This window comes from Caloenas nicobarica, chromosome 13, assembly GCF_036013445.1.
Source record: "Caloenas nicobarica isolate bCalNic1 chromosome 13, bCalNic1.hap1, whole genome shotgun sequence".
Lineage (NCBI taxonomy): Eukaryota > Metazoa > Chordata > Aves > Columbiformes > Columbidae > Caloenas > Caloenas nicobarica.
In genome coordinates, this window is record NC_088257.1 from 1,653,893 (window position 1) to 1,668,002 (window position 14,110).

The 14,110-nt window shown below is 50.2% G+C and overlaps 1 protein-coding gene across 1 annotated transcript; it reads left to right on the forward strand.

Annotated features, from left to right (window-relative positions):
- Positions 1–6,745: 6,745 nt before the first annotated feature.
- Positions 6,746–13,804, forward strand: IRF1 (interferon regulatory factor 1). The gene is made up of 10 exons (XM_065644213.1): positions 6,746–6,836; positions 8,023–8,114; positions 9,307–9,406; positions 9,620–9,796; positions 10,148–10,197; positions 10,322–10,457; positions 10,627–10,752; positions 11,571–11,602; positions 12,209–12,347; positions 12,812–13,804. Exons 2-10 carry the CDS (start codon positions 8,028–8,030, stop codon positions 12,907–12,909), a joined length of 945 nt encoding a protein of 314 aa, XP_065500285.1. The 5' UTR covers positions 6,746–6,836; positions 8,023–8,027; the 3' UTR covers positions 12,910–13,804.
- Positions 13,805–14,110: the final 306 nt, after the last annotated feature.

The following is a 14,110-nucleotide window of genomic DNA, read 5'->3' on the forward strand; positions in this document are numbered from 1 at the left end:
CCCTGCTGCAGACCCCCACTGTCCCTTCAGCAGACGGTCACGTGAACTACAATAAGCTCCCCAACTGGACACATCACTTGGCTTCTCCTTTTTTTGGGGGAAGGGGAAAGACCAGCATATACAGCATCTCCTTTTAGAGCAGCCAAAAAGCAACGCCCAAAAGTGACAGCGGTGACCGGTCCGACCCCAGCCCGGCAGGAACGTTCCTGCCTCAGTGCGGGAACCGCGGCAGTGCTGCCAGCCGGGCTGAAATGACTCTTTTTAAAGCACCAAATTTGACTCCTGCTTATGTAAACTGCTTTATTGTCAAATAAGGCACCTGTTCTCACCTGTGGTCTAGATTTGGACAGAGACATTGGCATTCTCCACCAAAGTTAATTAATAGCCAAGAAACAACTATTAATAAAAGAAGGGACTAAACTGCAGATGTTAAAACACATCTGTTGTGTGCAGCATATCGTTTTCATTATTTGCTGTGGTTGCCCTGTGAGGTTCTCATCACCAGTCTGCCCCAGTGCCCAGACCAGGCCGGGCAGCACAACCCGAGCATCCATCCTGCCCCCGCAGCACAACCGGCGCTGCCCTGGCTGAGGCAGCAGCCTGGGTGTGAGCCCCTTCCCAGCATGTCCTGCCTCTGCTCCCCATCCCTTGGCTTCCAACAGCACTGACGTGACAAGCCCAACAGCGCTTCTCAGCACCTCCAAGAGCTGCCTTTTTGGCAGCCCTTTTGCACGAGGATGGGATGAAGCATTTCAAACAAAGTAGGGGTTATTGATGTTGTTCTTGAGGCGCAGCAGAGGTGACGCTGCCAGGGCAGCCCATGGCCACCACTGGCCCGTCCTTCTCCTGCCAACAGCGGGGACATTTGGCACCTTTTCCCATCAGTCCAGGAAAAAGAACCGCCCCCCTAGCTCGGAGCCAGACGAAGCACAACCAGCCTTGCCCAAAATGTGCTGCTTGTCCTGCCGCCTGCAGCTCCCTTTGGTTTAGCTCCTGCTCTTCAGATGGTCAGGGAGGCAAGCAGGTTCATTCCGACCTGTTACCTTCAGACAAACACTCTAAGGGCACATACAAAAAATAAATAAATAAAAATTCTTTAACACACAACTCACTTTTTTTTGAACTGATGTCAGCCCCAGCTGCATTGCTAGGACTCCAGCAGTGGAAAAACGAACATACTCCCCATGTGACTTCACATAGGATTAGCTGACAAGATGCCAGAACCCCAGGGTACCCCCGGCTGGGCAGACAGAGCAGCCAGGGGGGGCTGCAGCCACTGCCCCCCACACCCACACAGAGCAGGACAGGACTGAGTCTCTCCAACCTTTATCCGGGAGGCTCAGCTGCTGCAGGTCTGCACCCTCGTTAGGCAAACTCGTCACAGCTGCCAGGTGTCTGCAGCTCACAGGACTCTCCTTGGCAAATAGTTCATGAAAGGTCTACGTCCTTCTGCAAGGCTGAGAGAAAGTAAGGAGTGGGGAAAGTCCAGGGAAATAAATCAAATTCTTAGAATTTCCTTTTTTTCCCCTGCCAATCCAAGCCCAGAATCTCATTTTGGTTTAGTTTAAAAAGTCACCGTGCCATCAGTGGGGAGAACTGAATTGACTTCAGGTCCCGAGGCAGGTCCTTCCAATTCTGGGAAACCATCAACGGCCCATCCCAAGATATATTTATTGCAGCCCGCGGATCAGAGCTCTCGCTAGTATTACCTCATGCCATCTGGGCAGAGTTTCAACATTTCTGACATTATTCATTCTCCTGCATGTGCTCCAACCAAACTTCCTTTTTGTAAGAGAGGCATTTATAAGAAATGGAAACAGCTTGCAGCAGGTCCTGAGCTCTCACGGCTGCCGACTGAGAGGCAGCTATTTTTTTGTTGTTAGCCTTTGCAGTTTTTAAGGCTGATACTCCATCTCTGCTCCTCGAAGTCTGTTCTGTATTAACCCCTTCCAGCCCAGAGAGCCCATAGGAGGGACACGCACCAGCATAATGCTGTGACCGTTGTCATTAGTGTGCAACGGTGCTCAGGTGACAGTGACTGCTCCGCACCCATTTTATATGTCCCAACTAGCTCCAAAAACAAAGAATTGTTTCCGATTTTGATGGGGAAAGGGGAGGAAGGCAATTGGGGAGAAAATGAGAAAGGATTTGGATTAGAGCAGGATTCTCTTAAAACAGGTACAAAGGAGGAACAAAGCCTGGCAGAGCGGGGTCTGGGAGGGCTGGTGGGTGCTGGTGGGCACCGAAAGGTCCCAGTGCAGCAATGGAAGGAAGCAGCCAGGGCCGCGAGGAAGCAGATAAGACGCTCTCTCTCGCCATGCTCCCCCTCTTCCCCTCCACAAACCCTGCTCCCTCCTGTGGTTGTTCACTCCCCCCACCCAAATACTGCCCGGGCATGCAGACCTCAGACTCTGCTCCTTCCCGGGGCTCACTGCCATCTGCTAGAGGCAGATTTCTGTGGCAGTCCCTGTCCCCATCTCTTCATCTCCCCATCTCCCCCTTTCCCCATCTCCTCATCTCCCTGTCTCCCCATCTCTTCATCTCCCCATCTCCTCATCCTCCCATCTCCCCATCACCAGAGCAGGGATTCCCCACTGCAGAGCTTCTCCACCGGTTGGACTCAGGGTTCCAGGGAGGGAAAGTCTTCAAAGCAAAGCCTGCCATCAATACTTGGCATAATGCTCAAGTTTTTTCCCAAGACGCATCAGGGATTTAAAACTATAGCAGTGAAGATGAAACAAAGAACCTGGCTAGAGCCAGCGTGCCCAGTTCATAACCCTTCCTCCTCGTGGGCTGTGCCAGCAGCTCACAGAATCACAGAATCACACAATGTTAGGGATTGGAAGGGACCTCAAAAGACCATCTAGTCCAATCCCCCTACCAGAGCAGGAACACCTGGATGAGGCTACGTAGGGATGAGTCCAGGCAGGTTTTGAATGTCTCCAGAGAAGGAGACTCCGCAATCTCCCTGGGCAGCCTGTTCCAGTGTTCTGTTACCCTCACTGCTCGGCGGTCGATGACATGCAGTTGGAGCTTTTTAGCCCTATCGGAAATACCGTCTTCCTAAGAGCATCTTATTTCAGGGCACTGCTGCCCAAGATAGAGAGCTGCTCATTACAGAATAACAAATACCCCTTGCTGGAGCATCAGCTGGGGATTCGATTTGGTCTTAAATAAAAATATTATTAAATGTTTCCTCTGCTTTAGGAAAACAATCCCGGACTTGGGATCTCCCTGGATCGGGTAAATGTGATAAAATATTTTAGTGACTTGTTTCTCTGTGTCTCAGTTTACCACTAAAACAAGAGAATTAGAAATTCATGGGGGGAATATGGAAAAGGGGAAACATTAGAGGGCGTTCAGCGCCAAAAGGCCAAGCAGGTGTCCCGCCGTGACATGACAGGGCTACAGCTCTGCAGAGCATCAGAGATGTTGGCATCCATGGAAGTTATCGCTAGGTGATAAACTGGGTGGAGAAGAAGGGTTTTATGGCCAACCATTTATTGACTCCAGGTCAGTATGAGGTGCATTCCTTGTTCATACTTCCATAGAAGTACATGTGAAATTCAAGTGCACGTTCTTGCTACATTAAATAAGCTGCTGAAATGATAGTTAGTGTAGTGGTATAAATGGGAGGGAGGAGTTGGTTTTGTAAGGAGAGGCCTTTGTAACCATGGTGTGAGGGGAGCCTGACCCACAGTGGCATCCAGGGGGACAGGTTGTTATTTCCTTGTTTCAGCTGATAACAAAGAGGCAAACAAACATACGGCATCCCAGCTCAGGCAGGTGCTCTACGGAAAACTGCTGTGCAGATATGGGACAGGACACAGGTATAAAAGTCAATTAAATTACACCAAGTAAGACCTGTTTGGGTTTAAACCAGAGGAAAGAAATGGTGATTTGAGGCTGGGACTGTTAACCTTTCTTTGCGCATTTCTGTTCTTGGGATATTTATTTGGTGCCTGGTGCCAGTTCCTGGTGAAGATACAGACTAAAAATAACCGGTAAGGATTGTAACAGTACTGAAGTCATGTATCAAACACATCACTGTTCAAAATTCAGTCATTTCAAGTATTTAAGATACATTTGGTGTATGCACACATTGCCCTGTGAGACCAGGAAGTTTAATGTTTCAAAATTAATGTTTCAAAATTAATGTTTCTTAAAGCTGGCTAAGGGGATAAAAACAAACCGTTGGAGGCTGGAGCTTGAAAGGAACAACAGCATGATCTTTTTTGTCAATATTTGGGTTGTATAAGAGGTGTCATGACTATTTTTGTAGATGATTGGAACCTCAAATACCTTCTGTCATCTCTCTTTCAGGCTACTTCTATGTTACCTCTTATTCCTCTGGATTTCTGCACATCTTGTGCTGAGGAGTGAACCCGTCCCCTCTTACAGACTATGAACATAATGTCTCGTTGCTGCTCCTGTCTTGTCTGTGTACCCCTTTCCTTTGATTATTTGTGTGATTTACCTAACACGTTATATCTTTCTCTACACTGAAAGCTCACCGGTGAATAGTGCCTCACCTAGCACAAGGACCCAACCGGAGGATGCTACCACAAGATCAAAGTGCCAAGCAGAAAAAAAAAAAAAATTCAGAGAAAGTGTGCCACACGTACAGGGTTTTTCTGCACTTAAATCCAAGTTTGGTCTTTTCTTTAATCTTTATGTTAAAAAGAAGAAAACTTGCCAGTGCAGGCAGGCAGTGTGACAGTGTCATGCTATTTTTCTAGGCTGCCCATGCATCTTTCTACCTCTCTCCCAATATACCTTCCCATTGCATAACCCTTCAAACCTGCCCTGAAAGTATCGGAAAGGGGAATAACCAAAAATGCTCTAATATTCTGCTGGATTGAAGGTACCTCAAAGACACTGGATGCAAATCTCATCTCATTGTCATCCAGATCCAGTGGACTGCAGAGGAATCCTCATGATTTCAGTAGCCTTTTATCAAGCCATCATTTCCCTTCCACATGCTTCATCCGCCAGCAGTAGGAGAGGCCAGAGTACCAGTGGTTGCACTTTTTGTCTCCTAACATAGTTATTTCAGATCAGCTCACTCTGACACACAGCCCAGGCCAGGGGAAGATGGGAGAAAAAACATTCAGAGGTTTTGCAAAATGCTCACATTGCCCTGCCTCCCGTCTTCTGCCATCCACACTGGGAACAGCTGATAGGCAACGTGTCTCTTATTAAATTGCACAACCTCTGGCAAATGAGTGCTGAGAAATCAGAGCATCTGTATGTCTCAAAACCCTACAGCAAAGCAACCAAGACCAGATCTCAGCTGGGAGCTCCATGGGAAAAAGCACCGAAAACAGACAACGTTACAGCTCTAACTAGGCTGGGGAATCCTGTTAGACTGTCGAGGGTTTCAAACCAATGGCACAACCAGTCCAGGCAGTGTCTGTAGTAGTGCTTCCCACTCAAGCAGTGGTCTGCTGAGGCCAGGCAGGGACCCACGTCACACACCAGTCCCCTGGCTTAGGTGCACCATGATGTGCACAGGAGTTGCTCTGGGGACTCCACTGACCCATTTATTTCAGCCGTGCATTTAATGAGCATTCAACACTGGAATGCAGTAGCACATTTCCCCACGTGTGCTTGCATCATTGGGAGGAATCCAGCTGACACTAGACAACTTGTGTACTAACCACTACATGCCATGAAAGCATAAATGCAGAAGAGTTGGTGGAGCATCACTTACAATTTTCACGTTTTCCATTTCTGTTGGAATAATTCTACCTATGATTGCTCCTATTACTCCAGGCCCCACCACATCCCTTCTGAAATTGCTAACACCAGAAAAATAAAAATACAGTTTTGGACATCCCTGTCTGTTAGTCCTGTTGTCAACATCAAAACTGTTCCCATTGGAGCTGGTCCCACAGCGGTGCCTGGGGAACTGGGCTGCTCAGAGGCAGCACCAGCGTTGGTTCCTTGACATTCTCCAGTGAGTTGACCTGGAGCAGCCTGACTGCTGACTGAGCCCCCACCCCACCCAAAACAACCTCATCTACACCCTGCATTTCATTAATTGCCTTTCCTAATTTATGTGGATTGCTACGGCTGCTGGAAAGTCAGGGGTTCTACACGTGTGGATTATTGTGCCGCCTCCGACTGCCCGGGATGTGCGTGAACAGCAGCAGCGCAGGGGAAGCGTGGTGGGGGCTGGATCCCTCGCGGGGCCCGGTGCTGGATCCTTTGGTGGGACGGGGGCTGGATCCCACTCTGGGATAGGGGTTGGATCCTTCAGTGGGACAGGAGCTGGAACCCTCGGTGGGGATGGGAGATGGATCCCTTCGCGGGATGGGAGCTGAGCCCCTTGGAGGAACGGGCACTGGATCCCTTTGTGGGACAGGGGCTGGATCCCTCCGTGGGGACGAGACTCGTGGAGGGGGCACAGGGCCAGGCTAGGACGGGGGTCCGAGCCCCCGGGTGTGACACGGGCTCGGCAGGACCCCGCCGAGCCCCCGGGTGCCGGTCCCGCACCCACACCCACACCCGCACCCCCGCAGGACTGGGGGGGGCGGCGCTCCCCCCGCGCCGCTGGTGTTACAACAGCGTGATTTCCCCGAAGTGATGCTGGCCGCGGCAGCCAATGGGAGGCGCGGCCGCCCCCTGCGGCGGCGCTGATTGGCCGGGACGCCGCAGACGCCGGGGCGGCGGGGAATCCCGGGCGCCGCCGCGTTATACCCGAGGGCGCGCCCCGCGGGCGGCAGAGGCGGGTTGGCGGGCAGCGGGGACGGAGGGTTGTGCTCATCTCATCACCTCATAGCATCTCACCGCTGCACAGGATTGCACGGCTCGGCACTGCACGGCACTGCGAGGTGGGTCGCGGTGCGTCCCGTCGCGTCCCGTCGCTCGCCCTCCGCTTTGCACGGCGCTGGGGCTCCGGGTGATGCGCGCCGCAGGATCCCTGGAAGCGGCCCCGGGGGCACGGCACGGCATGGAGCGGCTCAGCTCTGCTCGCTAAAACGGGAACGCGTGGCTTTAGCCATATGGAGGCGGTTTGGGGGCGCGGGGCGCATCCCGTCGGCGGCCGTCGGGTGGGCACCGGGCGTCCCTCCGGCGGGCAGCGACTACGGTCCCTTACACAACCCACAGGAGGGGACGGGGCGGGCTGTCCCCTCGCAGCCCAGGGGCTGGGCACATCTGGGCGCGGCTGCTGCTCTGCGGGCTCAGCCGGAGGCTCCGCGCCGCCGTTGAGCCCGTGCCAGCGCCGAGCCTCGGGGGCAGATCCCGCGGCCTCGAGCCGCGCTGCCCGGGACGGCCACTCTCCGGGCCCCTGTCCCGCCACTACCGAGCGCGTTGCTGGTGGAAGTTAGAAATGTATTGTTGGGGGAATCCTGGTCTGTCTCGAAAAAACACCGCAAACAGGAAATTATTGCCGCGGGGGAAGGGCTGGGAGGCCGCGCCGCCCCGCTCCGGCTGCGCGGCGGGGCCGGGTCCTGCGCGGCGCCGGGCGCGGCTCCGCGGGGCTGGTGGCGCTGCGGAGCGGGGAGCCGTCCGCGGCAGGGTCGGCTTCACCCCGGCCTCACGCAACGTAATTAATGACAAACTTTTAAGAAGGCGACTAAGCAGTTAGTGCCTCTCTGTGGCCGCCTGCGGCGGGGGAGTCCTGCACAGGTCCCCACGGGAAGACCCGCACCCGATCCCGGAAAAACCGCGCCGGTGCTGGCGGAGGCTCCATCCCAGGGGCGGGGGTCGGGCCGGGATCCCTCCCTGCCCTGTCCCACTCCAGACTCCCCCCGGCAGCAGGGGCTGAGCACCCACCGCTGCAATCAGCCTCCTTCCAGAATTCAAACCTTCAGCCGTGGTTTTGGTGCTCACCAGGGGAAGTACTGCCCTCCAGAAACAGGTGCAAGATACTGGAAAAGAGCCAGGAAAAGTAGTTTCGGTAGCATTGATAGGTTTAGCGGTAATACTCACAGTACAGAGGAGAAGGGAGCAGTGACATTGCAGAATGGTTAAAAGAGTGATGAGTTTTTTGCTAACCTGTTATTTCTTTCATAGACAACATGCCAGTGTCGAGAATGCGCATGAGACCCTGGCTGGAAATGCAGATCAATTCTAATCAAATACCAGGACTGATATGGATTAACAAGGTGAGGGTTGTTTACTACAATCATTATTATTATTGCTTCTGTGTAATTAACCGTGAGTGAGTGTCACAAGGATGGAGCCAGGCTCTTCTCCGTGACAACCAACAGTAGGAGTAATGGGTTCAAGCTGGAACACAAGAGGTTCTACTTAAATTAGGAGAAGAAACTTCTTCTCAGTCAGGGTGACAAAACACGAGAGGTTGTGGAGTCTCCTTCTCTGGAGTCATTCAAAACCTGCCTGGACACCTTCCTGTGTAACCTCATCTGGGTGTTCCTGCTCCGGTGGGGGGATTGCACTGGATGAGCTTTTGAGGTCCCTTCCAATCCCTGACATTCTGTGATTCTGTGATCCTTGGTCTTAGATGACACCAAACATCAGCCAAGATCATAAAGGAAAGAAGAGCATGGAGAAAACTTGCGAGCATTATGTTGAAAAAACAACTGGTTTAGTTTTCAGAAAGGGTAGTTCTGGTTCATACGGAATGTAGTAGTTCAATCTTTTTTCTTGTGAAAATTCCCAGGAGGGAAATGATAAATTCCAATTAAAGCTGTCTGAACATAATGGAGAACCAAGAAATCTCCAAGATATCTTTTAACTCCTGCTGCCCACTTGAGCCAAGACCACTCCTGTTCCAGTTGAGTAGCTACCTTTACACTCCCAGTTGCTCCCAGTTTTAAGATTTAGCCTGAAAGAATCTCAGGATTTGTCTGCCTTTGTTCTGGAAGGCACATCCCAGTACCTGTACTGCAGGGTGAGACCACCAGGCATATTGAACCAGGTCTCTTGCTCTGAAGTTACCATATCCATCCCATGGTGATATTTAATCCAGGACATGTTTTTCTTCAGATTTAAAAAGAAATTCTCTACCAAAGTGTACCTGGAAAATATATTGTAGTTAATGATACATAAATAGAATGGCTGCAATGTATTTAAATGATTCTGGGATAAAACTGGCAATATTGCTTACTTCTACTGTCTTATACCACATGTGGCTTTCCCAGTTTCATAACTCTTAAAAAGCCTTGTATGCATTGGACAAAATAGGTGCAATAATGGATGCTTAATTAAGATACAGGGCCGAGGGTTTATAAAGTTTCTGAGCTGCTACTGAGAATTATTTGATTAAATCTGTCATTCCAAACCGGCATGTGATGCTTCTTTTTTTAATTCAAATATCTATTGGTTTAACTTCAGGATAAGATGATGTTTCAAATCCCATGGAAACATGCAGCTAAGCATGGCTGGGACATGGAGAAAGATGCCTGCCTGTTCCGGAGCTGGGCCATTCACACAGGTGGGTGCTGGCTTTCCATTTCCATCACTCATATGAATATCTCAAACAAGGCAATTTTTGTCTTGACTTACACCTGAGGTAGTTATATTAATTTCTAACATACACGTCAAAGAAAATGTTAATTTTTTGGTTGTTCTTGGGAGGGAGGGGGGCGCAGGGAGAACTGCCACTGCAATGAAAAGTCTAAACAGCCACCTCATTTTTTATTTGTAGGAAGATATAAAGTAGGTGAGAAAGACCCTGACCCGAAAACCTGGAAGGCAAACTTCCGCTGCGCGATGAATTCACTGCCTGACATCGAAGAAGTGAAGGATAAAAGCATCAACAAAGGCTCCAGTGCTGTCAGGGTTTACAGGATGCTGCCGCCCCTGACAAAGGATCAGAAGAAAGGTAAACCCCCAGCAATCCAGCTGGGTTTAAGCAGCTTCCACTACTGCGCTTAAACACAGTTTAAAATTCCTGCTCTGCCTAGGCAGGGGTGCAACAGACCTGTTAGCAGCACTGGTACTACTGGGGTTAGTCACTGGTTATTGCCATTGGTAACAGTTTGTACAAATGGTTCATTGTATCCCAAATTCTTTAAACGTGCCTAAAGGCATCGGGAGGAGGTGATCGGGACTCGCTGCTGTGACAGTGGTAGCGGAGCTTGCTGAGCAGGGCTCAAAGCTGCAAGAGCTCACGCTCGCCTAAAACACCAGCCCCGCAGCCCTTTCTCACATTCGTCTTATTTTTACTTAACAGAAAGGAAGTCAAGGTCTTCAAGAGAAGCAAGAAACAGGAGCAAGAGAAAGGTATGTGTGTGTAGAAGCAGCTGAAGAAGCTAGAGGTTTTAGTGGTTTTCGTACTTTAGTTTTTTTCGTATGGGAACTTGGGTGTTCTTAGAAAAGCTTTCATGCTTTGCCCTTATTTCTGTAGTCGTACGAGGACACGAGGATGGAGGAGTCAGCAGACAGACTAACCACGACTCCCCTGCCCGATGACAACAGCGGCTACACCCCTCACGACTACACAGGGCAGGAAGTGGAGGTGGAGAGCACGTCCCTCTCCTTAGGTGAGACCCAGCTCCTGGTTCTCTGAGCAGAGTGGAAAGGGTCGTTCAGGCACTAAACCCACAACCTCCGCGCCTGAAGCCAAGGCTGAGTCCTGGGGTTGGGCCAGGCAGGGAGGAGGCAGAGCTGGTTGTGTCTCCCGTGGGTACCAACTCCCGGTGCACCCCGCAGACCTCTCGTCGTGCGAGGTGAGCGGCTCCCTGAGCGACTGGAGGGCGCCCATGGAGACCACCGTGGCTGACAGCACCAACGACCTCTACCAGCTCCAGGTGTCTCCCCTGGCTTCGTCCTCAGAAGGTGGGTATTTCTTTTCCTACCCCGCTCTCAGCGGTCTACTGGAGGGAAGGCAGCGGGATAAAGGAGCGCCTGGGGGATCAGGAGAAACAAGAGCTGTCTTGTAGGATGAGAAAAAAAAAATAAAACAACTTCCACCTGATGGATTTGTGTGGCCGGAGCTCCCAAAGTGGCCAGGTTACAGAAGGGCATGTGCCACCCGCAGAAGTAGTTGCTCCTGGGTGAAAGGCTCTGGAATGCCATTGACTTTGCATGTGCGGGTGAAGGGGCAGGGCTGGTCTCGCAGGCTCAACGTGGTGGCACAGACAGGTCAGCGGGCAAAGGAGAGCAGAGATTTCTGGGCTGGGAGGGTGGAACGGGGGATTCCTGAGGCAGCTGGGAGGAGGTGGTGCCAGAAGCAGGACAGAATTAGGTGCAATAGTGACAGGGGAGGTAATAGCACTTGCCAACAAGAGAAAAAAATTAATATGGATAGATCAGAGTGGTTCTTACTTGAGGTGTGACTAATCTTCCTCCTGCATCCAAGCGGGCTCTGTTTGGGGAGGGTCAGAGCTGGCTGCAGCCTCACACTCCAGCGGGCGGGTGTGTTAGAACATCCGAGATGAAGGGCTGAAGAGTCTGGGACTCGGAGCTGATGGGCTTCCCTGCCCCAACCCGCCGCGTCCCTCCTCGCTGTCATCCCTGGGGGGGAAGTAAAAGCTGCTGGCATCGCGTGACAAGAATATGAAGTGGGTTGTGTGGTGAAGAAGCAGAAGTGTGAGGGCTAATGTGCAAAAAGTTGACATCTATGTCTGTTTTCTTCTCTTTTTTTGTTCATGAAGATGAAGAGGAAATGAATTCGAAGATTTTTAAGGTAAAAAAAAAAAAGCAGCCCTTCTGGTCAGAATAAAATTGCCCAAAGTTGCTGTTTGCACCAGGAGAGGGAGGGAAGCAGCTATCTGATCCAGTCCTATATGAGCTGAACATACACTTATGTAATCCAAGACCCTTATTTCATAAGGAAGCCTGAAAAATTAAATCTAAAGTGAAGGCTACTTCACAAACATGAGCTGGAAATGGCACATCCATAGAAATATATACTCCCCATGTGAAAGTCAGAGAAAGCTGTTGAGTACTGCTAGAAGTACAGGGTGCTCTACTCGAGTCTCCAAAGCTTCTCTAGACTTCTTTATTTCACCCTTCCCTCCACCTCTGACGTGTGTGGCACTTAATCTGTGTTCCCAGACATGTCACACTCATCCCACCGATAAGATGGGGATTTCATCACCTAAAGCGCTCTGGCCCTCCTTGTTTGGCATTAACATCATTTTTAACTGGAAGTAAAATTAATTTTATATGATTTAGCATGACAAGATATAGTTTGATCTTTTTTGCTTACCTCTAATGAAGACAAAGCAATAAACCATTGCACCCGCAGGAAGCAGCAGCAGTTTTTACTGTCTCCTTGCTCTCTCTGTAGCAGCTGTTCGAGCCGGGCCAGGACTGGCACACGACCAGCGTCGGGGGCAAAGGCTTCCTGACCAACGAGCCGGGCGTGCAGAGCATGTGCAGCACCTACAGCTACAGGGAGCAGGACGGCGAGATCGACACCACGTCAGGTACGGACCCCTCGGTTGTCACCCACCATCGAGGATGATGCAGATGAGGGTTTTCATGCCAGACACTTATTGGGGGGGAGCAAAGCAAACGGCAGAGTTCACACATCCCCGTGTTCTGTGATTTCCAAGCATCCTGTCGGAAGGCTGTAAGGAATTTGTTCAGAAAAAGGAGAAAAATGCCTCCAGTGAGAGCATACTGCAGATTTGTCTTGGGGTTTACACATACAAGCTGTGCCAGCTTTCAGGAACTCCTTGCAACGTAACTGAAGAATTTCCACTAGCAATAGCCCAAATGGGACAGTTTAATCATTTTAGCAAAATATTAGTCTAAGGTGTTTACTCACATCTGAGAAATCTTAACAATTTTTCATATGTTTACATATATACACATATCCATACATATTTACACTATTCTGCTCTTGCTGCATGTGACTCAGTACTCATTCTTGTTTTATTTTGTCTAGGAGAGCTGGAGCTCAGGCTCTTTGACCAGAAAAGCCTCGACTTCTCCTGGCTGGAGACAGTGAGACCCACTATGCAAGTCATTCCCTGTGGTTTGTAAACCCCCGGCTTCCTCTGACCATGAGCTGCTCAACTAGAAACTTTAACAAGCCTGAAGAAAACGGAATAAATTGTTTGTAACTGGCTGAACGAAGCAAGTAGCTTTTATATTCCGTTTTAACTTTTAGGCTTGAAGAGGTCAGCAGGAAAAACTCCATTATAAATTTTTAAAAAAAGGACTCCCGTCTCACTAGCAGGACTCCTGGCACTGGGGATGCTCAGCCGCAGTTCGCACCCTGGCATCGCCTTGGAGGTGAAGTTTTTGCTGGAAGTTGGGGTGCCTGGCGGGTACCACCGAGCGGCATCGTGTGCTGGGGGCCTGGGGAGGGGATTACTGCCCTCCCCGCCTGAGATGTGATGAGCACTTTACTCACGGAGTGCTTGGGAGAGACACTTCGGATACATCTCTTACCAGTTAGTTTTGGTTGCTGCTTCCTGTGCAACACTGCTGATACCGAGTTTAACTATCATTACACTTAGAAGTGCACTAATTGGCTGTCTCTTCTTTGATTTACTCCATCAAATAGTTCATCTTTCAACTTTAAACTGTGTAAATAGTTTAGACCAATAAAATGTGAAAATTCAGTTTTGGCTTTGCTTCCACATAGTACAGTTACCCATGTCCACTCATAGGATGTCACCTGCTCATAGATGTGCCATATCTATTTCCTCACAATAGCTGAAGAGCTGCTGCACAAAACAATTTTTGCACTGATGGGGCAGAGCTCTTTATTTCTACTGTGCCTTTCTGGATCCCTGCAGTACTGTATCAACTGTACAGACCCAGCATGTGCAGGAGTAGAGCGTGGAAGAGGTTTTAGTTTGTGTGTAATGCATAGGAACCAAATCACTAAGTTGCAATAAGACTATTTTCTTGTACATTTAATTTTTGTGTATAAAGTGTTGTATATTTGTTTTAATAAAGATGTTTTATATATGACATGTTTACTTCTTCTCATGGGAGAGCTCTGAGAATGCATTCCAGATTCACAGAGACAGTTGGAGGGGGTTTTTCATGAGTCATGAAAGCCCAGGGAACTCAGCACAGTTTGCTCCTGGTTTCCGCCCCTCCCTCTTCCCCGTGCAGCTGATGCTGGAATCCTGCTTCCCCAGGTCCCGTGCACGTGTGGGACAGCTGGTTTGTATCCACCACCATCTGCTAGTCAGACCTGACCTAGAGCAGGGTTACAGGCTCTGCTATG

Coding starts and splice junctions, on each gene's coding strand:
- IRF1 (XM_065644213.1), top strand. CDS start 8,028: ATGCCAGTGTCGAGAATGCGCATGAGACCCTGGCTGGAAATGCAGATC. Junction 9,407..9,619: donor GAGCTGGGCCATTCACACAG/GTGGGTGCTGGC, acceptor TTTTATTTGTAG/GAAGATATAAAGTAGGTGAG. Junction 11,603..12,208: donor TGAATTCGAAGATTTTTAAG/GTAAAAAAAAAA, acceptor CTCTCTCTGTAG/CAGCTGTTCGAGCCGGGCCA.